This window comes from Zosterops lateralis, assembly GCF_965231275.1.
Source record: "Zosterops lateralis genome assembly, chromosome: 2".
Lineage (NCBI taxonomy): Eukaryota > Metazoa > Chordata > Aves > Passeriformes > Zosteropidae > Zosterops > Zosterops lateralis.
In genome coordinates this window covers 234125-258152 of record NC_139763.1, presented here as the reverse complement: position 1 = coordinate 258152, position 24028 = coordinate 234125, and the positions used below count along the sequence as shown (strand labels likewise).

General features: G+C 66.9%; 5 protein-coding genes across 9 annotated transcripts; 2 read left to right on the top strand and 3 right to left on the bottom strand.

Moving 5' to 3' along the window:
- Positions 1-911: 911 nt before the first annotated feature.
- Positions 912-6503, bottom strand: ARFIP2 (ARF interacting protein 2). 2 transcript variants are annotated; one of them, XM_083855936.1, is made up of 8 exons: positions 6454-6503; positions 5469-5576; positions 5268-5376; positions 3608-3723; positions 3259-3480; positions 2742-2899; positions 2487-2661; positions 912-2131 (listed from the first exon to the last, which is right to left on the bottom strand). In XM_083855936.1, the coding sequence occupies exons 2-8, from the start codon at positions 5565-5567 to the stop codon at positions 1976-1978; spliced, it is 1035 nt and encodes a 344-aa protein (XP_083712062.1). In that variant the 5' UTR covers positions 5568-5576; positions 6454-6503; the 3' UTR covers positions 912-1975. The 2 variants fall into 2 exon arrangements, with proteins under 2 accessions (XP_083712062.1, XP_083712063.1); XM_083855937.1 differs by lacking the exon at positions 6454-6503 and adding an exon at positions 5910-5964.
- A 16-nt stretch (positions 6504-6519) lies between these two features.
- On the top strand, positions 6520-7605 carry TIMM10B (translocase of inner mitochondrial membrane 10B). Its single transcript, XM_083855935.1, has 3 exons — positions 6520-6673; positions 6883-6978; positions 7053-7605. The coding sequence occupies exons 1-3, from the start codon at positions 6635-6637 to the stop codon at positions 7257-7259; spliced, it is 342 nt and encodes a 113-aa protein (XP_083712061.1). The 5' UTR covers positions 6520-6634; the 3' UTR covers positions 7260-7605.
- Positions 7606-7864: 259 nt separating this feature from the next.
- Positions 7865-14756, bottom strand: LOC310906355 (F-box/WD repeat-containing protein 7-like; the record flags this gene model as incomplete). 2 transcript variants are annotated; one of them, XM_083855546.1, is made up of 13 exons in its annotated part: positions 7865-8263; positions 8547-8757; positions 9336-9561; positions 9667-9848; positions 10067-10180; positions 10859-10995; positions 11075-11198; positions 11285-11419; positions 11724-11862; positions 12207-12289; positions 12725-13048; positions 13356-13535; positions 14625-14756. In XM_083855546.1, 13 exons carry the CDS (start codon positions 14754-14756, stop codon positions 7995-7997), a joined length of 2256 nt encoding a protein of 751 aa, XP_083711672.1. In that variant the 3' UTR covers positions 7865-7994. The 2 variants fall into 2 exon arrangements, with proteins under 2 accessions (XP_083711672.1, XP_083711673.1); XM_083855547.1 differs by lacking the exon at positions 7865-8263 and having other exon boundaries at positions 8624-8757; positions 9336-9589.
- Positions 14757-14860: 104 nt separating this feature from the next.
- Positions 14861-23997, top strand: ILK (integrin linked kinase). 3 transcript variants are annotated; one of them, XM_083884689.1, is made up of 13 exons: positions 14861-15025; positions 19507-19600; positions 20666-20831; positions 21149-21244; positions 21327-21423; positions 21516-21599; positions 21706-21791; positions 22039-22148; positions 22408-22535; positions 22638-22759; positions 22848-22947; positions 23027-23157; positions 23385-23997. In XM_083884689.1, exons 1-13 carry the CDS (start codon positions 14866-14868, stop codon positions 23532-23534), a joined length of 1524 nt encoding a protein of 507 aa, XP_083740815.1. In that variant the 5' UTR covers positions 14861-14865; the 3' UTR covers positions 23535-23997. The 3 variants fall into 3 exon arrangements, with proteins under 3 accessions (XP_083740815.1, XP_083740817.1, XP_083740816.1); XM_083884691.1 differs by lacking the exon at positions 14861-15025 and adding an exon at positions 17725-17838; XM_083884690.1 differs by lacking the exon at positions 14861-15025 and adding an exon at positions 17787-17881.
- RRP8 (ribosomal RNA processing 8) lies at positions 15732-17482 on the bottom strand. The gene is made up of 5 exons (XM_083884692.1): positions 17424-17482; positions 16757-17347; positions 16224-16353; positions 15852-15958; positions 15732-15755 (listed from the first exon to the last, which is right to left on the bottom strand). The coding sequence occupies exons 1-3, from the start codon at positions 17445-17447 to the stop codon at positions 16234-16236; spliced, it is 735 nt and encodes a 244-aa protein (XP_083740818.1). The 5' UTR covers positions 17448-17482; the 3' UTR covers positions 15732-15755; positions 15852-15958; positions 16224-16233.
- Positions 23998-24028: the final 31 nt, after the last annotated feature.

Below are 24028 nucleotides of genomic sequence, written 5' to 3'. Positions count from 1 at the left end.
CAGGAGGATCAGGTGGGCTCCCCTCCACCAAGGACCTCCTCTGGCTCTCCACCTTCACCTCCAACAGCTCCTCATCCTCACAGAGCCCCCTGGTCCTCCCCCAGTATCCCACATGACCTGATGGATGAGCCTGGGGGGACAGAGCAGCTGCCTGGGAACAGCCCCCGTCCCTTGTGGGGCAGACACCCACCTGACTCCAGTATCTCAGTACGGCCAGGGATTGCCCACATCCATGTCTGGGGAGAGGCAGGACTCCATGGGAGGGTTTCAGTGTTCCAGGGGGGTCGGGGCAGGGGGAGAGGGTGTCCAGGAGGAAGGTTTGGGGGGAGCTGGGAATCTCCTGGGGTTTTCTGAATGGAGTGTCCCAGGGGCCAGACAGTGTCCCAGGGGGTGTCCAGGGATCCCAGGGAAACAGCAGCTAGTGGTAATAGGTTGAAGAGCGATAGAGGAGGCCACCAGACACCACCAGCCCCAGTGCCTGGCCTGGGGAAGGGGAATCTATTCTGTGGGACTCCTGGGCTCTCAGTGCCACCAGGGGGACACCAGTGATGGTGCCAGGAACCCCAGGCCAATCCCACCCAGCTTCCCCCTGTGGGTCCCCATTTACTCCCACCTGGTCCTGGCTCATGCTGGTGCCACAGGGCTGGAGGACAGGGTGGCTCCCCTTACCAGACACAAGTGAGCAGGATCACCCCAAGTCCCTCACTTGCCCCCCAGAACCATCTCTCCTGTGCTCCAGCTCATCCCCCTTCTGAGCCTGAGACCCCACAAGCAGCAGCCAGTCCTCTTTGCCCTAGGGATCCATCATGGAGTCCTCAGTTAAGAGGCTCATTCCCCGAGCTTCCCTGGCAGCCCCGGCCCAGAGGGTGCAGCCCTTCCTTGTCCCACCTGTAGCTCTGCACACACTGATCTGTACCATTTATTCGGGATTTTACAGAAGTCAGGGGGTTGGGGGGGTCAGACCGTCACCAGGGCGGGGCAGGGGGAAGTCGGATCCCGACATTAAATTATGGGTTAAATTAATGAGCAAGAAAAACCAACAGTTTTGTCTCAGGAGAAAGTGCCCAAGTGCGGGAGTGGGTGGGGGGCCCCTCGTGGGGTGGGGGTGAACCCTGGCCAGGACCCCAGCCCCCCCATGTGCAGCACATGTGTCCCAGTCCCGGGACACGCATGTGCCCGCACACGGACATGCATGGACACACGTGCACCCCCCTGACGTTTGGTCCCTGCTTGGAGCCCCCCTGCCCTCTCCCAGGGCTCCAGGGGACCTGTGCCTGGCCAGCTACTCCCCCCCTGCCACCAGCTGCAGGGCACAGGGACCCCTCACCAGCCCAGCCTGGGATGCCACAGCCCCAGGGAAGCAGGGGAGTCTTTGGAGGGTGCAGCCCCCTGCGAATCAGGAGTGCAAGAGCGGCCACACTGGAAACACCTGTGAACGGCCTGGAGGGGGCCAGGGTGTCCCTGGCACTGGAGGGCAGAGCAGGAGCCCCCCTGGGTGCCAGGTGCAGCGGGGAGGCCCCACAGCCCCCTCCCGACATAGGGGGCACCTGGCTGTTCCGGTGCTGCCCCCACCCAGCTCCACTGTGACACAGGGCAGGGTCTCCCTGGGTGGAAGTTGGCAGTGGGCCTGGGAGGGGTGCACCCTCATCCTGCCCCGGGGAGGCAGAGGGGGGACAGTGGAAGGTCCTGGCTCACCCCAGGGTGAGTGGGGTGTCTGGGGGGAGCAGCCCAGCGAGGGGGGTGTCCCCAGCCCCTTAGGAGTGTCAGGGGCAGGGGGGGCTCCAGCTGTCTGCTGTGTGGGGTCTGTGCAGCAGGAGCTGCTGCACCCTGCCCCGAGGAGGGGCTGTGGGATGGGGGGGCCCCAGCCCACTGGCAGCTCCCCAGTGCAAGACCAGGCCCAGGCTGTGGCCCCCACGAGCCCCCGGCCACAACTGAGGTCCATGTGTGCTCCTCCATCCGGGGGGGCACGGGGTGCTCACTGCTCCTCCAGCCAGGAGGGCTTCTCAGCACCGGGGGTCTTGAGCTTGATGTTGAACTGCTTGAGGGTCTGCTCAAGCTGCTGCTGGTTCCCGGCAAAGTACGCAGAGATGGCGTTGTGGAACAGCAGCAGTTGCTTGTGCATCACCTTGATCTGAGGAGGGGAGAGGATCATGAATGGGGGGGGCGTGACCCCACCCCAGCAGCATAGAAAAAGGGGTTAGAAAGCCCTCTGAGACTCCCCCCGAGTGCCACCGCTCCCCTCCAGCACTGCTTTTTCCACCCAGTTCATGTCCTTGAGTGACAAATCCAACGTGGCCGTCAAATCCCTGCAGGGACTCCATCCCTGTGCCTCCTATCACTGCACTGCCCATTCCCGTCCCACACCCCCATCCCTGTCCTGAACCCGCCCTCCTCAGGTACCCCATCTCTGCATCCCCCACCTCTGCCTTGCACCTCCCATTCCTGTGCCCCCCATCCCCATCCCACCCTTCCATCCCTGCACCCACCTTGTTCTCCTCCAAGAATTTGAGCTTGATGGCCACGTCTGCCCGCAGCTTCTCGTACTTGTCCTTGTGGCTCTGGAACTGGCTCTGGGCAGCGTCCAGGCGGCTCACGGCGCCGGCGTCGCGCGGGCCCATGCTCAGCTCCTCCAGGTCCGTGCGGTACGCATCATACTCCAACCTGCAGGGAATCCCCGCCATCAGTGACCTGCCTCCAGGTGTCTCCAGGACCCCTGAGCCCCCCCGAGCTCCCTGTCCCACCTGGCTGTCTCATACTGCTTGACTGTCATAAGCGTGTCCTCCATGGTTTTGTTGACCAGCGTGTTGATGCTGGACACAAAGAAGTTGACGGCGCCCAGCAGCGTCTCCCCATTCTTGCACAGCAGCTTCTGCGTCTCTGCGTTGTACCCAAACTCCTCCTGGGGACAGAGGGATGGGTGCACAGGGCCATAGATCACACCCCCACTCCACTCCATTGAGGGTGCTGGGGGAAAAGCCCCCTGAGACCACCGAGGCCAACCATGACCCAGTACCACCAAACCCAGCACCAGCACATACATCCACTGCTGTGCACATCATGTTCCTGCCCTGTGCAGATCATGTTCCACATGTGACTCCCCAAGTCTTGACATCCACAATCCCAATGTCAACCCCAGCTGCCCCTCACTGCCAGTGTCCAGGTGTCCCCTCCAGGTCCTGGCACTCCCCACTCCTCCCCCCAGCCGTGGTGCCCAGGTGTCCCTGCCCTCACTCCAGTGTCCCCCCAGCCCTGGCTCACCTGGAGCTCGGGGGATTTCTGGCTGAGGTCAGCGAAGGCATCCCCCAGGGCGTGCTGGGTCTGCACGAGGCTGTAGAGGTGGGCTGTCAGTGCCCGTGCCAGGTGCAGCACGCTCTCGTATTTGCGCTTGGTCTCACGCAGCAGCTCGATCTGGGTCTCCAGCTCCAGGTCCACCGTGCGGGAGCCGCGTCCGAACCGCTCCGAGAGCAGCTGCTTAGTGCACTGCGGGAGGGGGGAACCGGGGGACCCCAAAGTGTGTGTGGGTCCCCTCAGCCACTCCCAGAGCAGCTGCTTGTTTGAGGGGGGCCAGGACGGTGTCCCCCCACCCCGGGGTCCCCTCACCCCTCACCTTGTAGGTGTTGATCCCCCACTTCTTGACAATGTCAAACTTCTCAACGGCAATGCCACGCACGACCTCCTCTCCGCCAGGTGGGGGTCCGGGGGGTGGCGGGTGCAGCCCGGGGCCTGGCACAGGGACAGGGAGGGGGACAGGACCTGGCACCAGCTCCAGGAGGACAACAGCCACGGGGACCAGGCAGTCCCAGCCTCCAGAGCCATGGCCTGGAGCTGTTGTTTCCACAGCAGCATCCCCAGCTCTAGGCACCTGCCCAGCTCACAGGCATTGTGATGAGCACCCTGCTCCTGCCAGCCCCCCTAAGGGTCCAACACAGGGGCACAGACCCCAGCCCAGCCAGTCTGCTTGCACCAGGCCCTGCCCCATCCTGCTGACCACCCTCATCAGGCTGGACTCAGGGGGAACACCGCCCAGCAGCACTGGGAGTCCCTCAGGTGGGCTCCGGGGCCAGTGTGGACCCTCCTGGCCAGGACCCACCTCTGAGCCCCCTGGGCCCATCAGCGCTGCCCTCTGTCCCAGCACAAGGATCAGCACCAGGACTGGGCTCTGGCTGTGACACAGCTGCCATGGGGGCTCTTACACTGTCCCCAGGGAGGCCCCCAGGCCCCGGGGACGCTGTGGGGTGGGGCGAGGGCGCAGTACCTGCGGCGGCAGCGGCCGGGCGGGCCATCCTACGGGCAGCGGGCGCGCTGGGGGGCACCGACGGTCCTCGGGGGGGGTGAGGGTGGACAAGAGAGCCTGGAAATGGGGGGGCTGCGGGGGCCGAGCAGGGTGGGCAGGGCAGGACAGGGGGCACAGGGCAGTGAGGCAGCCAGGGCAGAGGGGATGGGGATGGGGACAGGGACGAGTGCGCGGGCGGGCGGCAGCGGGACAGCGACGGCGGCAGGTGAGCGTTGGAACCCTGAGACGTGGCTGCAGCCACAGACCGACCCCCCGCCCCAGGGAACCCCCCACCTCTGGCCCCCATGCAGGAATCCCTGCACCCCAAGGGCTGGGGAGGCCTGGCATTGTGGGGACACGGAGACACGGGGACACTGGGCCAGCAGTGGTGGTGCTTCAGGGAAGCACACACACGTGTGCTCATCCTCTCTGCCCACACAGACCCTCCTCAGGCCCTGGGGGGACCCTCAGGGAGAGATCTGCATGGAGCAAGGACAGTGGTGCCAGTTTCCCAGGGTGCAGAGCCCAGCTGGCACTGCTGTGGCCTGATCTGCCACTGGGGCAGCAAGAAGGGGTCAGTAGGGTGTGGGCTTGGGGTCCTGCCTGCCCCCTCATCCCCAGCACACTCCAGAGCTCCTACTGCACATGGACCAGGACAAACCTGGGATTCTCCACCAGAGCAGGGACTCAGAATCCCACGGGGATGTTCTGACCAAGAGGACAGAGATTCCCCAGCAGAGACCCCCACCCTGTGAGAGGGGAGCAACCCAGCCCAGGGAGAGCAGAACTGGGGCAGCAGCCCCTCCTCTACCCTCACTAAAACACCCACACGCTGTCCCTGCACAGAACCCGAGCCCAGAGGGAAAAGAGCCCACCCAGGAGACACCTTGGCTGGGCCATGGCAGAGCCCTGTGTGATAAGGCAGGGGCAATGAGGGGACCTGAGCCCCTTCTTCCCACGAGGATCCCCATCCCTCCCAGCCCAGCCCCGTTACCTTTGATGGTGCCGGTGGGGATGATGCCCTCGGCTGTGCCCCCGTAGCCCCCGGACACGATGCTGGTCTCGTTCAGGTTGGGTCCCGACACCATCACCTGCTGCAGGTCCTGGGGGGCAGAGGAGCACAGGGGGCTGAGATGCAGAGACAGCACGGCCCTGGCACAGCCCCAGACACCCCCTGGGCTCTCAACCCCCGGACCTGCTCCAGGCCGTCGTCCTCGGGGAGGCTGCTGGTGTCCCCGTTGCTGCTGATGGGGATCTCCATGGTGGCTGCCTTGCTCAGGATCCCGTCCGACATCCTCAGGGCCTGCAGGGAGAGATGTGGTGCTGGGGCCAGGACTACCCCCGGCCAGGGCACCAGCCAGCGCCTGAGGGGCCACGGTGGAAGGGGACCCACGTCAGCAGCTGGTGGCACTGAGCAGACTCTGCCCCTGCCCAGGGCCTCCTGCAGCACTGCCCAGCCCGGCCCGGCCGTCTCTTGGGACACCCCCGGCACCCAGAACGGACCCGTAGGGTGGCACATCCCAGAGGCACCGACCCCAACCCCAGGCTCAGCCCCGACCCCACTGTGCCTCCCACACCATCGCCCCAGGACTCCCGGGTTCCCCCGGGGCCGCACTCGGTGCTCCCTCTCACAAACCCGGCCGGGGATCCCCGCGTCCCGCAGACCCTGCCCCGGGCCAGCGGCGCCAGCAGCGCCCGGCCGCCCTCGGCCAGGAGGGCACCGGGAGCCACGTCCGCAGGTGCAGGAGAGCGGGGGGGGCCCGCTGCGCCCGGACCGGTCCGGGCACATTCCAGGGCAGGCGGGGCCCGGGGCGGGCTCCCGAGAACCCGTTACCTGTGGCCCGTCCCCTCCCGCCGGGGACACGGCCCGGCCCAGCCCCAGGGTCGAGCCCTGCGGGCACGGGCCGTCACCGCCCGGGGCCATCCTCGCCGGAGAACGGCCCCACAGCCCCCGGGGCGGGGCAGGGGCAGCGGCGGAACGGACCCGTCCGCAGCCACGCACAGCAAGGCCCCGAGACGGGACCGACCTCCGAGGGGACCCCCGGTGGCTGCTCCCGGCGGAACCGGCCCCAGCGGGCGGCGGCGGGCCCAGCCGCGCTCCCAGGGCTCTCCCGGCCAGACTCCCCCGGCCCCGCGGCCGCTCACCCTGCCCGGCCGCCCCGGCCCGCCCCCGGCCCCACCTGCGCCCCGGCCCCGCCGGGCCCCCCCGCGCCGCTCCCGCTCCGCCTCGGCCCGGACGCGCCGAAAGTGGCGTCAGCGCCTCGGAAGTGGCGTCATCGCTGAGCCCGGCGGAAGTGACGTCGCTGCGCGCTCGGGTGGTCCCGCCGAGCGCGGAAGGACCGGGCCCGGGCCGGGCCCGGCATGGACCCGGCGGCCGAGCACCGGCAGCAGCTCCGCAGCGTGAGCGCTGGGGCCGGGGGTGGGAGCGGGGCGTCCCGAGAGGCCTTCATGGGCGGGTCCCGGTGAGGGCTCCGGCTGTGGGATCTCGGGGTCCCGGGTTCGCAGGAGAACCGGCGGGTCGTGAAGGGACTCGGGTGGTTCGGGCTGGCCGGGGGCACGCCGGGGCTCCCGGACCGGCTCCGCCCGGTATGACCCGCGCCTCTCCCCAGCTGCGGGACTTCCTGCTGGTCTACAACCGAATGACCGAGTTCTGCTTCCGCCACTGCGTCTGCAACCTCAACTACCGCCTGCTCACGGGCCGCGAGGTGAGCGGGGCCCGGGGGCCGCGGGTCGGGTGTCCCCGCGCCCCCTGACCCGTCCGGTCCCGTCGCTCCCGCAGGAGTCGTGCCTGGACAGCTGCGCGGCTCGGCTGGTCCGCGCCAACCACCGCCTGATGGGCGCCTACGTGGGGCTGATGCCGGCGCTGCTGCAGCGCCGCGCGGCCGAGCACGGGGCGGCGGCGGGGCCAGCGGGACTCCCGGACTCGCCTGAGCCGGCCCCGGGCCCCGCGGAGCCCTCGCCAGCCGCTCCCGCCGCCGGCACGTAGCAGCGCCCGGCCAGAGCTCCCCGCGGCTCTCGGACGCGACGGCACCGCCCCCGCCCTGCACCAGCGGGAGCAGCTGCATCCTGGCTGCACTGGAGCTGCAGCTGGAGCAGCACCTGCACCGGGCCCCGGGAGCCCCTGGCAGTGGCTGGGCTCTGCAGGGCACCGGGAATGGGGGCACAGGAACGGAGGGAAAGCCTCTCGAGCCCTCCTCGTTGTGGATTTCTGGGAAGTGGAGTGTTAGTCCCAATAAACATCTTTACAGTAACGGCTTAGTGTGACACGTGGGGAGGGCACCAGAGCCTTGGCCCCTGTTCCTGTTGGGAGCCCATGGCACAACTGGGAATCCAGGAATTGCACCTGAATGTGGGACAAATGTGTCCCTACAGGTCCCCCGTGATCACTGGGACACTGAGGGGGGTGTGAGGGGACAAGGAGGGGAGGTGTCAGGTGCTGCCAGCCCAGGGCTCACCAGACCATGTGCAACACCTGGGAGAGAGCCTGGCCTCTCCTGTCCCTGCTGCAGCCCCTGCTCAGAGGGCTTGGGGCAGGCAAGCACTAGCCCCAGTACAGAAATAAATCGATATATTCTGTATACAAAACATGCTCCTGCGGGCCCGGCCGGGCTCTCCCGCGCATATAAATAAGTCCCGGCCCGGCCCTCCCTCTGTCCTGCCCGCGGGGGCCAGCGCCTGCGCCGGGGCCACCCTTCCCGCGGGACCCCCGGGCTGGCCGGGGTCACTTAAGGTCCACATCAAAGTCCAGCACCAGCAGCTTGGTCTCCTCGGTGCCGTTGCGGCTGCCCACGGCGCAGACCAGCTTGGTGTTGGAGGCGCGGATGCGCCACACCACGCCCCCCGAGCCGCCGCTCTCCAGCGCCACCAGGTTCCGCACAAACTCCCCCGTCTTCAGGTCCCACAGCTTCACTGTCCCGTCATCCGAGCTGGTCACCACGAACTTGGAGCTGAACTGCAGGCAGGTGACGGCGCTCTGGTGCTTGCTGGGACCTGTGGGGAGACACCGGTGAGTCCCAGGTGCAGCTGGGGCACCTACTGCTGTGTGATATGGGTCCTGCCACAGCTGGCAGCTCAGAGACACCCAGCCCTGGCTCCTCAGGGACACCCACCACTATGTCCAGACACAGCTGACAGCTTAGAGCCAAACCAGCCCCAAGGGCAGGGAGCCTCCCCCACTCCCTCCCACCCCTCCAAGGGAGGGAGCTGCCCCTTCCCAGCCCCCTGATGGAGGGAACTCCCCACTGCCCCCCAAGGCTGAGGAATCTCCTCTCACCCTGCAGTGTCTGCAGGCACTGCCCCGTCTTGATGTCCCAGATCTTGACTGTGGAGTCGGCGTTGCCAGACACGAGGATGTTGTCACGCAGCTCCATCCCGCTGGTGAGTGACTGGTGCCCCATGAGCGTGTGCAGGCAGTTGCCACTCTCCACATCCCATACGCGGATTGATGTGTCCAGGGATCCACTCACGATGTGTGTCCCATCAAACTGCCAGAGAGAAGAGGTCCAGCTCAGCATTGAGGACAGGAGTGCCCCCTGGTTTGGGGTACAGCCCACCGCTCTGGCATCCCCTGGTTGGGATAAAGCACCCCTAGTTCCAGCACCACCATCAGAGACCCCATTTGGCAGCTGAGACATGGGCTCACACACCTCTTGGCTTTTTGGGCTGCAGAAATGCTCCAGGGAAGGGGCATGGAGGAGTGTTTGTGTCCACAGCATGTGGGTGTGGGAAGCTGGGCCAGGGGGGCAGGGACTGCCTCCACAGGACACAAATATGGTCCATGTGTCCTTGCATGGCAGATACATCCCTTCAGGGCACAGACATGGCCCACATGTCCCTGCAAAGCACACAGGGCCTCGCATGACCCAGGCACAGCCTGTTTGTCCCTACAGCACATGGGGGACCTTTGGCACAGCTTGTGCCCCATGAGTGGAAGGCAGGTGAGTGATAAGGCAAGGCAGCAGGAGGGCACGTTCTACCTTTGAGGTTGTACCTGCAGGGAGCAGGGAGGGCAGGAGAGCTAGGGAGGGGGAAGGAGCAGGAAGGGATGTGTGCAGGGCCGTACCTGCAGTGAGTAGACACGGTTGGTGTGTCCCTGCAGTGTGTGGGTGCAGCTCTCGCTCTCGGGGTCCCACACCTTGACCGTGTAGTCGTAGGCACCACTGACCACCTTGTGCCCGTCGTACTGGACACAGCGAACGGCCGCCACGTGTCCCATCAGCACGTGCAGGCACTGCCCCGTCTCGATGTCCCAGAGCCGCAGCGTGGCATCCCGGGAGCCACTCACCACCCTGCAGGGGAGGGGACACCTGGGCCCAGCTGCCAAGGCAGCCTGGGGTAACAAGCCTCATCCCCTGGGGATGCCCCCCCTCACAGAGCGCCCGTGAGCCCCGTACCTGTTGCCGTGCAGGTGCATGCAGCGCACGGTGGAGGTGTGCCCGTACAGGGTGTGCACGCACTCGCCGCTGTCAGCGTTCCACACCTTCAGCGTGCGGTCAGTGGAGCCGCTGATGACCACGCTGTCCCTCATCTGGGACGACCAAACCCCCCCAGTGTGTCCCACCAGCGTCTGCACACACTGTGGGGAACAGGACACGAGGGACAGGTGAGCTTCTCACACCTCCCCACTCCTGAAACAGCACAACTCCATGTCCTTGTCATCAAGGGCCCAAATTGACCCCAGGAGCCAGGGTGTGGCCTCACCTGTGCCCAGCACAGGGAGATGGTCCCCACCCCAAACCCCTGCAGTGCCAGTGACAGTGCCACACTCATCTCCGTGCTGACAGTGACACTCACCTCCCCTGTGACAGCTGACCACACTTTGAGTGTGTTGTCATCAGAGCCACTCACTATGCGATTCCCGCAGAACTGCAGGCAGGTGATCACATGGTCGTCATGGCCCTTCAGTACCTGTGGGAGCACAGGAGTGTGTGGGGAGCAGTGTAGCCCCCCCTCCCAGCTAGCAGGACCCTCCAACACAGTGAGCTGTGAGAAGGCAGCAGGAGCTGTGGGGAGGAAAGGCAGACGGGTCTCCAAATCACCTGCACCCCCTGATGTGTCTGCAAAGCAGCAGAGCTGTGGTGCGTGGTGTGTTTGGCAGCTGCTGCACAGGGGCAGGGGTTACAGAACAGGGAGTGGGGGGCTCAGGAGCCCAGGACCTGAAGCAGCAAGAGAAGGGGTGCTGGGGACTCTGCCCAGGGGCAGGAGGGAGAGCCAGAGGGAGATCACCAGGGTTCTGGGACCCTGCACAGAACACAAGCCCTGTGAAGCTGTGCCTTCCCTGGGTGCTGGGGCTGGCTGTGGCCCTCCATGGGACCTTGGAGAGAGCAAAGGAAGGGACCCCCTTCTCTAAACACAGGGGACCTCATTTCTGCTACTCCCACTGCTCTGAGCAAGCCAGATCTGCTCCCCATGGCAGATCCTGCACCAACTTCCCCACACCAGTGACCTGGGGTCTGTCCCCATAGGAACCCTCACCAGTCCCTCAGCTCTCCAGGGTGAGTGTCCCAGCTGGCAGTGACACTCCCAGGCTCGCCTTGGGGACCACAGCTCCCCAGAGCCTGTCCACACGGGGACACCCAGACCCACCTTGGGGGGCCGCAGCTCCCCACTACGCCAGTTCATGTCGATGCGGTGCTGGCGCAGGAAGGCGAATTTCCAGGGGCTGTACATGAATCCGGGGCTGAGCAGGCGTCGCTTCCGCAGGTGCAGGGGCTCCTCGATCCCTGCAGGGGACAACACAGCAGTGCCTCACCTGGGTAAAGCCTGGGGTGGCCCCCAGCCCCCACCTGAGAGAACCCTCACCTTCCTCACGGCACTTCTCCCTCCAGAGAAGATTGTCCTCGGCCAGGACCCTCCAGTAGCGGCAAGTCTGGGCAGCACGGAGCAGGTCCCGTGGCTCCAGGAAAGACAAGACGTACAGGGCCAGCTGTGGGGATGACAAAGGTCACAGAGGGGTCACCGGGGGGGTCAGGCTAGGCCAGGCCAGGCTCCTGGTCCCCCAGCTTCACTCACCTCCTTGGGCAGCAGGGAGATGAAGTCCCGCTGGAACTGGGGCTCGATGACCTGCATCATGTACTTGATCTGCGCCGGCTCGCAGCGGTCAATGAGCTCATCCAGGGCCAGCAGCTTCTCAGGGCCACTCCAGCGCTGCAGGGGGACCCCCAGTGACCCCTGACTCTGTGTGCCCAGCTAGCCCAGCCACAGCCCTGGCAGCCAGGCCTCTGGCCCCAGGCCAGGAGCCTGAGGCAGGTGGGAGCTTGGTGGGTCACAGGCGCTGTGTGACAGGTTACACCACCCCCGGCCAGGGCTGAAACCCCATTTATGTTTCCTCCCACAAGCAAAACTACCCAAAATCCACCGTGGGCACAACCCCTGCCCATAGTAGGGATCCCTTAGGCTTGGCTCCCTCCCATCACAGGCAGGCTGCCTGGAGCCACCAGGTGAGCCATACCTGGAAGGTGCGGAGCCAGTCCTGGAGCTCAGGTGGGGGGGCCACCGAGGGGATGCGTCGGCGCCGGGCCTGCCCCACCTTGGCATTGCGCAGGTCCCCAAAGGTGGTTGTGGGGCTGGGTGTGCAGGGACCCAGTGTCCTGGGAGAAAGACCAGGCACAGGTGAGGCCATGGCACAGGTGGAATATGCCAGCTCTGCTCCGGGCCATGCTGTGCCAGAGGCTCTTGAACTGGTTCCTGCCAGTGGAAGCTCCACGCCATTGACCCCTTCTCTTTGCTCCCACCCTGTTGATTGCTTCCCAGACATCCAGCCCAGCCTGCTCAGCAGACAGACAGCTGGTCAGGGCTGGATCTCACCAGGGCCAACCCCTGCTCAACCCAAGAGGCTCCATCATCCTCCTGGGGAGGGCAGCAAGAGGTATGTGTTGCCCCAGCACACAGAACCCCCTTCACCAGCTGCACACAGACCCCCCCTACCCCTCACCTGCCATAGTCAGAGCCCTTGCACAGCTTCTTCCCAGGGGACAAGGCCCGGCCATCCGGGCCATTCTCTGACTTCCGCTTCATCTGTGGGACACAGCAGATTAGTGTCTGAGATAAACCCAAGCAGACCCCTACAGACCCCCTGCCTACAGCTCATCCTTGCAGACCCCTACATGTCACCCCCCAAGAACCAACCCCTGTGGGCCGCCTGCCCAGAGCTATGGGGCAGACCCCCACCTGCCCCTGCTCTTTTTTTTGAGGGTCCATACGGTAACAAGGCATCACAGGGCAGGGGGGCTGCACCAGGGCCAGGCAGGGCTGGGGTAGATCAGGGCAGCACCTCCTTCCCCCACCCTGTGACCAAGGACCCCCATGCAGGGCAGGGGTCTGCATAGGGGACTGGGGCAGCATCTCTTTCCCCAGCCCGAGCAGCCAGGCCTCACGGAGCCCCCAGCCCCCCGTTTACCCTCCCACAGGTGCCCCAGGTGCCCGGGCAGTCCCTGGACCCCGTGCAGTCACCTTGGGGCGCAGGTGCCGCAGCAGCCCCCCGTCCCCGGTGCGCTGCAGGTAATCGATCCAGCGCTCGCCCAGGGTGTAGTACAGGTACACGTTGCTGCTGTCCTCCCCCTCCTCACTGCAGCAGCTCCCTTCCTCCTCCTCTTCCTCTTCTTCTTCCTCCTCCTCCTCCTCCTGCTCCCTGGTAGACCCGGGGGGCTCCTGTGGTCCTCGCCCCCCAGAACCATCAGGGTCTGCTCCGGACCTGGGGGTTCCCTTCCAGGGGTGCTCCGGCTCCCAGGGCCCTGGTGCTTCCTCCTCCTCCTCTTCCTCCTCTTCAGCCACCACCTGAGCAGGGAAGAGGCAGGGAGCAGAGCTGACTGCACCAGCCTTGGGCTGCTGGACACCAGGGGCAGGGCAGGGATGGCTGTCAGTGAGAACCGTGGCCCTGGAGCACAGAGGCTCCACCCAACAGCACTGTGGGGGGGTCACAGGGTGGAGAATGGAGAACCCCCAAAACCACAACCACAACCACGAGCTCCTCCAGAATCCAGTTCAGTTCTGTCTGCTCGCCATGAGCTTCCCCTGAGCCCTCCCACAACCAGATGTTTTCCCTTGTCCTTGTACGTGGCAGCAGGGAGCCTTCTGCACCTACCTGTGGTGCAGGTGCCCTGTGGTCCTCGCTGCCCCCCAGAGGAGTGGGGCTGGCCCGTGGGGGCCCCTCGGGGCCCGGGCAGCGCCGGCAGGTCATGCGCTGGCTGTTGAGCTCCAGGATGCGTGTAGTAATGCCCTTGACGTGCAGCAGGTCATCCAAGCAAGTGAACCCCTTCAGCTCCTGCGCGGAGGAAAGTCAACCCTGCCCAGAACAGAATCCCTCCTGCTCCCACAGAGGCCCCCGCCCGAGTGGCCCCGCAGGGAAGAGTCACAGCACTCTGAGAGGGGAGCAGCAACCCAAAACTGCCAGCTGGGGTAGGAGCACTGTGTTCCCCAGATGAGCAGGGCAAGGATGGGGAGTGAGGCCGCAGCTCCAGGGCAGGGGAACAACTGGACACGGGCAGACACACACAGGTGCGAGGCACCCTCTGTCCCGGGGACCTCGGCCCGAGCAGTGCCCGGCCCCGGCCCGGGATCGGTGCCTCCCATGGCCCCGCACGGCGCCCGGAACGCCTGCCCTGGGAGGAACCGGCGGGGCAGGGCTGTCCCGGGGCGTGACTCGGCGGACAACCAGCGCAGCCCACGGGCCCGGGAAGGGCCCGACCAGCCCTTCTGACCCGGCAGGGTTCGTTTTACAGCGCTGCTGCTGCTCCCCGCAAAGGGCTGCAACAGCAGCACCGCCCAGGGACCGGCCCTGCTCCGGACAACCCTCCCTTTGTATTACCGGGTTCTGCCCTCCCGCTTCCCGGTGCTCCCGGCATATGTGTCCACAGTATTTGGACATCCACCCTCCACCTCCTTTTCCAGCCCTAAACACGCCAAGCGCTCCCAGCCCGGCCGCGGCGCTGACCACCCCCGCGGCATCAGGGCACGGCAGCCGCAGACCCGGCGCCGGGGCCCGCGGGGCCGCTCCCGGCCGTGTCCCCGCGGGGTCCTGCCCCGCCATCGCCGGTGACGGCGTCCGGAGGCGGTCAGGACACGGTGTCCGTCCCGTCCCGCCGGGACCCGCGTTCCCCGCTTCCCCGCTGGGGCCCGGACCGGCAGCAGCAGGGGCGGCGGCGCTCACCCGGCCCCGCGGGCTCGGGGATCCCGGCCGGCCCCACCTGCCCCGGCGATCAGGACGGAAACAGCGCTGTCGCCCCCGCCCTCGCCCCGCGGCCCCCACCCCGGGACCGGGCTCGACACCGCCCCGGCCGCCCCCGCCCGGGGTCCCGGGCCCGGGTCTCTCAGCGCGGGGCGCCGTCCCCGCCGCTCCCCTCCCTCCTCGCACCTCTCTCTTGCGGACGATACCGCGGGCACGGCGGCGGCCGATGCCGCTGAGGGCACCCTCCAGCTCGGCCACGCCGGCGCGGTTGATGTCGAGCTTGGCCCCGGCGGGGCCCGGCCCGCCCGGCCCCGACATCCCGGTACCGGGCGCTGCCGCCGCGCAGGCCCGACAGCAGCGCGCAGGCGCGGCCCCGCCCCCCACAGGCGCACGCGTAGCTGTGAGGAAGCAGCGGCTTTATTGGTGGATGCGCGTGGGGGCGGGGCCAAGATCCGAGACCACGCCCCCGCCCCGGTCCGGCCCCGCCCCCTCCGGCCCGGTCACCGGCGCTTGTACAGACACGGCCGCAGCCGCAAACCGGGAGTGGCGCCGGGCCGGCCCGGGCCCGTCTTGGAGAACTCCAACAGGTAGAAGTAGGAGCTGGAGAGGTCCTGGGGGTGCGGGGACACGCGACTCTGTTACCGGCGCCCCGGAGCTGCCATCATCCCCCAGCCCGCTCCAGCACCGCTCAGAGAACCCCGGGTACCCCCCGCCTCCTTCCAGCCCCCCTTGTGCCCAGGGCCCTCCTGCCCCCACACCCTGCCTCCAAGGCCCCTGAGCCCACAAGTGTACTCTAAATGCCCAACATCAATCATTAACCCCACACCACAATTCCTCCATGCCCCGGGACCCCCAAGCCCCTCCTGGGCTACACACCCACCTCCAGGCCCCACACTACACACCCACTGTGCTCCAGGCCCCCCTCATCCTCTCCCCGGCCCCAGCACCCCATCCTACCCGCATCCCAAACTGCCACAGCACACCCCCAGAGTCCCCAGGACCTCCAAACCTTCCTCCAGGACTCCACCCCTGTGTGTACTGGTCCCCTGTTCTCCCATTTGCAGCCCCCCATGCACCAATCCCTCCCCACCTCCGTCTATTTTCACCAACCCCTGATCTGCTCTGCACCGGGCTGGGCCTCAATACACCCCCTCCTTCCCTGGTTCCTGGTGCAGCCAGTGCCCAGCCCTAGGCACACCTGGGCACACCTGGGCACACACCTTGGAGACGGTCCTGAAGCCCAGCTGTGCCATGGCCTTGAGGAAGGCAGGGATGTCCTCAAAGCGGCTGGCCACCTCGGCCACCATCAGGGTTCCCCTGTGGTCATTTGAGCTGTGAGCAAGGCACCCAGGCACCCCCAGGACACTGCTCAGCATCTCTGCTCCCCCCCATCGCCCCACGAGCTCTGCCTACCCGAGCTTGAGCACACGGTTGGCCTCTCCCAGGATCTCCTGCAGGTTGGTGCCCATCAGCGCCAGGCAGAACACGGCCACGTCCACTGACTCAGCCTCCAGCGGCACCTGCCCACCCCGGGACACCCCCGGAGGAGGAGGATGATGGTGACTTGGCCTGGAAGGTGCTCTGCACACCCCCGGGAGCAGGAGGATGTTGATAGGGCTGGGCAATGCTCCCGGACTCCCCAGGTGTGTGGGTTAAGCTGTGCCCCAGGCACTCACCCAGCTTTGGAACAGACACACCTGTGCTGTCCCTCCCACATGAGACCCTCGGGGTCACGAGCCCCCCACCCGCAGCCGGCCCAGCAGCCCCCGCCCCCTGCCCGGGTACCTTGGCCATGTCACAGACGGTGACCCGCGGGCTCAGCGGCACCAGGTCGAAGCAGTGCACCTGGTTCTTGACGCTGGCGGCCAGCGTGCAGTCCCCGCACCCGAAATCCGCCACGACAAGGGACGCTGGCCTGGGGCAGGGACAGCGGGGTCAGAGTGGCCCGGCCCAGCGCCTCGCCCTTCCCACCCCGGTCACCGTTCTCCCGGTCATCCCTGACCCCACCGCTCACCGGCCCCCCGGTCATCCCCTCCCACCCCGCTCACCGTTCATCCCCCGGTCATCCCCTCCCACCCCGCTCACCGTTCATCCCCCGGTCATCCCCGGCCCCACCGCTCACCCGTGCCCCGGTCATCCCCCGGCCCCACCGCTCACGGCCCCGCCGGCCATCCTCTGGCCCATCCTCCGGCCCCCCGGTCCATATTCCCCCCCGGTCCATATTCCCCCCCGTCCCTATCCCCCAGGCCTCGCCCCGCTCACCGGCGGCGCAGGTAGCGCACGATGCGCTGCACGGGCCGCTCGGGCCAGCGCCGCACCTGCCGCTGGAAGCCGCGGTGGTAGAGCTGGAAGGCGGCGGGGTCGGTGCGGAAGAGCCGCTCCGCGTCCCGGCTGCTGCCGGTGTAGAGCTGCTGGTTCAGGTAGCGGAACCGGGCCCCGAGCAGCCGCTCCTCCATCCGCGCCCGGAGCGCGGCCGAGCGGCCCGACCGGGGCTCAGGAGGAGCCTCCGGGGGGTCCGGGGGGCTCGGGGGGCCCGGCCCGGAGCCCCGCTCCCCGTCTGGCCCCGCCGGCGGCTCCTGCTGCCGCTTCTGCCGCTTCTGCCGGTGCCGCCGCTGCCTGCGGCTCAGCCCCGCCGGCTCCCCGGGGCCCCCCGCGGGCTCCGCCGGGCGCTCTGCGGGCACCGAGAGGGGGCCAGGCCGCGGGGGCGGCTCCTCCCGCCGCACGGGCCCCGGGGCCGCCCCGGTACCTGTGTCCGGCCGCCGCCCGCCCTCCCGGGGCTCATCGGGGCCGGCCCGGAGCTCTCCCGCCGCGGCCCGCGGTCCTCCGGGCTTCTTCCGCTTCCGGGGCCGCTTCCGCGCCGCCCCGCCGGTGCCGGTGCCGGGCCGCCGCCTCTGTCCCGCCGCGGGGCCCTACGGACAGCGCTGGTCGGTGACTGCCCCGCGCCCGGGCCCGGCCCGGCCCGCCGCCCCCGCATCCCCCGCTAACCGCTCCGCCCGGGCTCCGCCGCATCGTTCCGGCCCCGCTCCGGGAACATGGAGCGGCCCCTCCCCTCCGGTCGGTACCGGGACGCACGTGCTCCCGGCCGCGCGGCCCCGCGGGAACAGCGCCTCCTGGCGGCCCGGCGGACCGGGCGGGTAAACCGCGCCCCCGGGCGGATAAACCGCGCCCCCGGTCACTCGGGCACGCCCCGCAGCCCCGCCCGGCCCCGCCCCCCGCTGCCCCGCCCCGCCTTCCCGGTGCCCCGCCCGCCCCATGGCCCCGCCCGCCCGGTGCCCCGCCCGGTGCCGTGTGTCCGGTGCGGGTTCCGGCCGGCAGAGGGCACTGTCCCGGGGCGGAGCCGCCGCCCCGTCCCGCGCCCGCCGGAGCCGCCGCCCTGCGGAGCCCCCGGGACACGCACCCGGTAACGGCGGGACCGCACCGGCACCGGCACCGAGCGGGGACAGGTTGGGGAGGCCGCGAGGGAGGCTGCGGGAGACCGGGAGCGGGCCGGGGTCGGGGCCGGGGCCGGAGCTGGGTGGGGGAGCTGAGGAGGAGGGGTGGGGGGCGCAGGGAAGGGTTGGGGGTACAGGGAAAGGATTGGGAGTACAGGGGAGGGATTTGGGGTACAAGGAAGGGATTTGGGGTACAGGGAGGGATTTGGGGTACAGGGAAGGGATTGGGGGTACAGGGAAAGGATTGGGAGTACAGGGGAGGGATTTGGGGTACAAGGAAGGGATTTGGGGTACAGGGGAGGGATTGGGGGTACAGGGAAGGGATTTGGGGTACAGGAGAGGGACTGGGGGCGCTGAAGGGGCGGGACTGATGGGGCCGCAGGGCAGAGGGGGGCCCTGGCAGCTGGTTCGGGGAACACGGGGGGACACCGTCTCCACATCCCGTCCCCTTCCCAGGGAGCCTGAGCAGGGCCGAGGGGGGCACTTGGCCGTCCTGGCAGGGCCGGGGCTGGCAGGTCCTGGCAGCCCCACGGGACTGGGCAGGGGTCGGTGGGTGGGTGACAGGAGGGCACAGCCCCGGGCCGAGGAGGGGACAGGGTGGGGCCAGGCCGGGGCATCATCCCTGCGGTGTGAGGGCCCAGAGGGACTGGTGTGGCGGGGGTCCTGGGGACCCCCTTGCATGAGGTGCCCCCAGATGGGTGGTGGATAAATCTCTTGCAGGAGTGTGGGTGTTTTGGCCGGGACAGGGCCAATGGTGCCATGGGTGTGCTGGGGCCATCCTGGGGCCTGTGAGACTCTGGCAAAAATCCAGGGTTCTGCTTCCCACCCCTCCGGAGCTGCCTGGGGCAAGGGGTGCAGGGTCCTGGGGGGCAGCTGCAGGCACTGGCAGCTGGTGGGGGTCCCGCTGTATCTGAGTGGGCCTCAGGGCTGGGGGGATCCTCCAGCAGCAGGTTTGAGCCCCAATGGGTGCATGTCAGGCATGTCACATTCAATCACACTCTGTCCCCACCCTGTGAGACTCACTCCATGTCCCTGCTCAACATCACTGACCTCCAGGCAGCGGGTCTTACACTCACAGCCGGGGGCTCAGGAGGACGTGGGGTGCAGGAGGGAGCTCTATGCCTGGCTCTGAGCTGGGGTGCCCATGGATCCAAGGGAAGTGCACGAGGCTTTGGGGTCCCAGTTTATGAGCGTGGTGCCATGCCAGGCCCAGACAAGTGGGTCAGGAGGGTCCTGGGGCTGCAGGATCCCATGCCAGGGATGCTGAGCTGCCACAGCCCCATTCCCACACCAGATCTGCAGGGTCCCTTCTTGAGGCTGCTGAGCTCCCCCAGCCTCACTCCCCCCCAGAGCTGTGGGCACTGGGGCCAGCTGTGCCTGGTGATAAGCCTGGGAGTGCTGGCCTGGCTTCCTGGGGGTGGCCGTGGCTCCGCTGGAGTCACCCAGGATCCTTCGCTTGGGTGCTGGTCTGGCTCCAGCCCGGAGCTCAGCCTGCCTGCGGCTTCCGGGAGAGCTGCATGGATGGGGCAGGAGGGGACAAGGAGGGGGCCGGGAGGCTCCTGTACTTGTTGTTCCAGGGACCTCCCAGCCGGGGGGATCGGGGGTCCCCATGTCCTTACCCACGTCCCCTCCTGCAGCCGCCATGGACGACATCTTCACACAGTGCCGGGAGGGCAACGCCGTGGCCGTGCGGCTGTGGCTGGACAACACCGAGAACGACCTCAACCAGGGGTGAGTGGGCTGGGCTGGGCTGGGCTGGGCGGGGGGGCTGTGCAGGCCGCAGGGGCTGTGCTGGCAGCTGGTTTCCGCTGATCTCCATGGAAAGGCAGGGGGCAGACGGCAGGACACAGCTCCTCCCCACTGGAGGAAGTTACCGCATCGCTGAGGCACGAGGCTGAACATCCTCTGGCCACTTCCTCGCGGCCACAGCCAGGGCTCAGCTGGGCTGGGGTACCTCCCCTGTCCCCATGGTGGCAGCTGTGTCCACTGACCTTACCCCGTGTCCCCATCCCCTCTATGGGGAGCACCATGGCAGATGTGTGGGCACACGGCTGGGACCACTGGGGCTGGGAGTTGTGGGGGCCACTCTGTGTCCCCGGGTGTCTGCTCCCCATGGCCCATTCCAGGGGTCTTGCAGGACTGTGGGGAGTCCAACATGTGCTGACAGCCATTCACAAGCCACGTTTGGACCAGGCATGGTGTTGGAGCATCTGCCTGCAGTGTGTGCAGCTCGCACAGCATGACCCTGTACCGTGACCCCAGCCAGGCCACGGCCGTGGCATTCCGGACGTGCTCCAGATAAATGGCCTCCCTCGGTCATGCCTCCCTGCCCCTCCTGGGGGACACAGGCACGTGGAGCTCTCCCAGACCCACAGAAGGTGCCCAAGGGACTGTTGTGTGCCGGGCAGCCCCTGCCTGTAGGGCCATGGTGGGGGTAAATGGGGTCTGCTGTGCCAGGGAGCTGGAGGGGGGCACGACTCAGGGGGAGCCTGGGCTGGAGGGGACCCGGGGCTGCAGTAGCCCCTCTGCCAGTTCCTGATCTCCATTTAAGGCCTGGCTGCCACCTCCTCCCTTACTTGGTCATGGAGTGGGGGGATGGGGACAGGATCCGGCTGTGATTCAGCCGTGGAGGAGACAGGATTTGGCCTGGGCTGGTGGGGCCCTGGTGGGGGTGGGTGGGAGTGGGATGGAAGTTCAGCTCGGTCCCTTCACCCCTGCGGCTGGTGTTTTGAGAATGATGCCAGTGATGCCAGGGCCAGGGGGCTACAGCTGAGCAGAGCCTCCCCCATCCTGCAGGGATGACCATGGGTTCAGCCCCCTGCACTGGGCCTGCCGTGAGGGCCGTTCTAACGTGGTGGACATGCTCATCATGCGTGGGGCTCGCATCAACGTCATGAACCGGGGCGACGACACCCCACTGCACCTGGCCGCCAGCCACGGCCACCGTGACATCGTGCAGAAGGTACCTGTCCCCTGTGCCAGCATCTGCCCTTCCCCACCCCCTGTGTAGCCCTCCACACTACCCTCATGGGACTTGCTCCCCTCATCACCTGTCAGGAACACCTGGCGTCCCCCCCGCACCTCTGAGCTCCCTGCTGCTCACAAACTCCCTCTGAGCCCCACATCAGTTCAGCCCCCTCCCTACAGCTCCCAATGTGCTGCCCCTGCATCCCCCAGGACAAGGCACAAGGAGGATGGGGGCTGTCCTGGGCTCATGGGGATCGTGCCTGGGCTTACAGGGACAGTCCTGGGCTCACAGGGACTGTCTCCTGTCCCCAGCTGATGCAGTTCAAAGCAGACATCAATGCAGTGAATGAGCACGGGAACACACCGCTGCACTACGCCTGCTTCTGGGGACATGAGCAGGTGGCTGAGGTGAGTGGGAGCACAGGCATGAGGGTGGGAGGGGGACCGAGGAGAGATCACAAGCCACAGTCCTTGCCCTCTGCTCCCACAGGACCTGGTGAGCAGTGGGGCCCTGGTCAGCATTGCTAACAAATATGGTGAGACCCCCACAGACAAGGCCAAGACGCCGCTGCGAGAGGTCCTGAAAGGTACAAGGGTCCCTCAGGACCCCATAACTAACACAGCCTGTGGCCAGCCACAGCAAGCTCTGGGTGCCACCCTCTTCCTCTTCCCTCTGCAGAGCGTGCTGAGAAGCTGGGCCAGAGCCTCACCAAGATCCCCTACAAGGACACGTTCTGGAAGGGCACGACCCGCACCCGGCCCAGTAAGGACTGGGGGTCCCTTGGGGGGGTGCCATGGGTTCCCCGTGCCCTGCTGGCACTGCCTCCTGGATCCAGCAGCCATAGGCATTCACTCCCATTCTACTGTAGGGAATGGGACTCTGAACAAACTCGCTGGGATTGACTACAAACAGCTGAGCCTGAGCCACAAACTGAACGAGAACCAGTCGGGAGAGGTGGGTCCCTCTTGCCCCGAGGTGGGCGCTGTGCCTGTGCAGACCACCGTGTCCTGGCTGTGCTGGGCACAGCAGTTCTGGAGTCCCTTGGCCAGGTGCAGGGAGGGAGCTCAAGGGGCAGCTCAAGGAGCTCCTTTCTCATTGTGGACCCTTGGTCCTGTGGGCTTCAGAGTCCCTCACAGGGGCCTGGGGATACTGGGGACTCTGCACCCCTTTCACGGTGCCTGTGTCCCTGCTCCTCCTCCAGCTGTGGAAGGGGCGCTGGCAAGGCAATGACATTGTAATCAAAATGCTGAAAATCCGGGACTGGACGACGCGAAAGAGCCGGGACTTCAACGAGGAGTACCCAAAACTGCGGTGAGTGCTGCACCTGCCTGGAGCCACCCTGGCATGTGCCTGGGATCCCCAACAGCATTTGACCAGGGCTACCCTGGCACCTTCTCAGGGCAACAGCAGCTCTCAGAGTTTGGGGCAGGCAGGAACCTCCCAGCTCTGTGGGGCCAGGAACACTCCGGGGTGCTGGCCAAGGGCTGGGAGGCCCTGGAGGATGGCAGAGGGCAGACAAGGGGGTGCAGGCAACCCCTCCCTGTTCTTAGGGTTGTCATTTCTCTTGCAGGATCTTTTCCCACCCCAATGTGCTGCCAGTGCTGGGCGCCTGCCAGGCCCCTCCAGCTCCCCACCCCATTGTCATCAGCCACTGGATGCCCTATGGCTCCCTGTACAACGTCCTGCACGAGGGGACCAGTGAGTGCTGGGGGATGGTGTGTTTGGGGGCAGCAGGGGCCTCTCCAGCTGCAGCCCTGGGTATGCTCAGGGTGGGTTGACCCCCTATCACCCCCTTCCCAGATTTTGTGGTGGACCAGATGCAGGCGGTGAAGTTCGCCTTCGACATCGCGCGGGGCATGGCCTTCCTGCACACGCTGGAGCCCCTCATCCCCCGCCACCACCTCAACAGCCGCAGCGTCATGGTGAGTGGGGGCACAGCCCTTGGGAGAGCTCCCAAGGCAGGGGGGCTCTCGGGGCAGGGGGCTTCTGCTGACTGCCTGCTCTCCCCAGATCGACGAGGACATGACGGCACGAATCAGCATGGCCGACGTGAAGTTCTCCTTCCAGTGCCCGGGGCGGATGTACGCCCCGGCCTGGGTGGCTCCAGAAGGTGAGTGCCCAGTTCCCAGCTCCCCCAGACCGGCCCCCTCACCCCCAGCCCCACTCAGCCCCCAGCCATTCCCCCCCAGCCTTGCAGAAGAAACCAGAGGAGATCAACCGGCGCTCAGCTGACATGTGGAGCTTCGCGGTGCTGCTGTGGGAGTTGGTGACACGTGAGGTGCCCTTCGCTGACCTGTCCAACATGGAGATCGGTATGAAGGTGAGGGGGTGGAGGGGCAAAGGAACTGATTTGGGTCACAGTTAGCAGAGAAATTCTGGCCATTGAGGCCCTGGCACTGGTTGCTCAGAGAACTTTGGCTGCTCCATCCCTGGAAGTTTTTACGGCCTGGTTGGAGGGGGTTTGGAACCACCTGGGCAGGTGGAAGGTGTCCCTACCCATGGGGACAGGGTCCCAATCCTGACTCTGGCTCTTCTTCTTGTTTCCAGGTAGCACTGGAGGGGCTACGTCCAACCATCCCCCCCGGCATCTCCCCACACATCTGCAAACTGATGAAGATCTGCATGAACGAGGACCCAGCCAAGCGCCCCAAGTTCGACATGATCGTGCCCATCCTGGAGAAGATGCAGGAGAAGTAGAGGGGAGGTGCCTCCCCCCTCCAGTGCTGCCTTGCGCCCCCCGCCACCCCCAAGTGCCTTTAGCCCTAGAGCCAGGGGGAGCAGAGGACACCCCTCACCCTGAGCCAGCCACGGACACACGGTACAGATGGCACTGCCTGCACTGGAGCTCTGCAAGCTCTGGACCCCCACCCAGGGCAGCCCCTCACCAGGGCAGCCCTAACCCAGCCTCTGGGCAGCCCCCAGTCCAGTGCAGCCCCCCTACCCAGGGCACGGCGTGTGGCCTGGCCCTGCTGCTGGGGGATGGGACTGCGGGGCCCCCTGTCCCCCTTGCTGGGCAAAGCCCAACCCAGGACTCAGCCCCCCAAGGCTGGGGGGGAAGGGGCAGGCCAGGAGAGGCCACCTATGGTGCCCAGCACTGCCCCCGCTTCGCGCTTCACTGGCCACTTCCCTCTGGCCCCTGGCAACCAAATAAACATTTGGTATGGAATCAGCTGCTGGGGTACAGGGCAGGG

Excerpts from the sequence above, each read along its gene's own strand:
- ARFIP2 (XM_083855936.1), bottom strand. The coding sequence starts at position 5,567 with ATGTCGGACGGGATCCTGAGCAAGGCAGCCACCATGGAGATCCCCATC. Across the intron at positions 2,662-2,741 it reads AAGCAGTATGAGACAGCCAG|GTTGGAGTATGATGCGTACC; the intron begins GTGGGACAGGGA and ends GATTCCCTGCAG. Across the intron at positions 2,132-2,486 it reads AATTCTTGGAGGAGAACAAG|ATCAAGGTGATGCACAAGCA; the intron begins GTGGGTGCAGGG and ends TCCCCTCCTCAG.
- TIMM10B (XM_083855935.1), top strand. The coding sequence starts at position 6,635 with ATGGACCCGGCGGCCGAGCACCGGCAGCAGCTCCGCAGC. Across the intron at positions 6,674-6,882 it reads ACCGGCAGCAGCTCCGCAGC|CTGCGGGACTTCCTGCTGGT; the intron begins GTGAGCGCTGGG and ends GCCTCTCCCCAG. Across the intron at positions 6,979-7,052 it reads GCCTGCTCACGGGCCGCGAG|GAGTCGTGCCTGGACAGCTG; the intron begins GTGAGCGGGGCC and ends TCGCTCCCGCAG.
- ILK (XM_083884689.1), top strand. The coding sequence starts at position 14,866 with ATGCGCGTGGGGGCGGGGCCAAGATCCGAGACCACGCCCCCGCCCCGG. Across the intron at positions 21,424-21,515 it reads GCTGCGAGAGGTCCTGAAAG|AGCGTGCTGAGAAGCTGGGC; the intron begins GTACAAGGGTCC and ends TTCCCTCTGCAG. Across the intron at positions 23,158-23,384 it reads ACATGGAGATCGGTATGAAG|GTAGCACTGGAGGGGCTACG; the intron begins GTGAGGGGGTGG and ends TCTTGTTTCCAG.
- RRP8 (XM_083884692.1), bottom strand. The coding sequence starts at position 17,447 with ATGCGGCGGAGCCCGGGCGGAGCG. Across the intron at positions 17,348-17,423 it reads GGCGGAGCCCGGGCGGAGCG|GGCCCCGCGGCGGGACAGAG; the intron begins GTTAGCGGGGGA and ends CGCTGTCCGTAG. Across the intron at positions 16,354-16,756 it reads ACCGCGGCTTCCAGCGGCAG|GCCAGCGTCCCTTGTCGTGG; the intron begins GTGCGGCGCTGG and ends TCCCTGCCCCAG.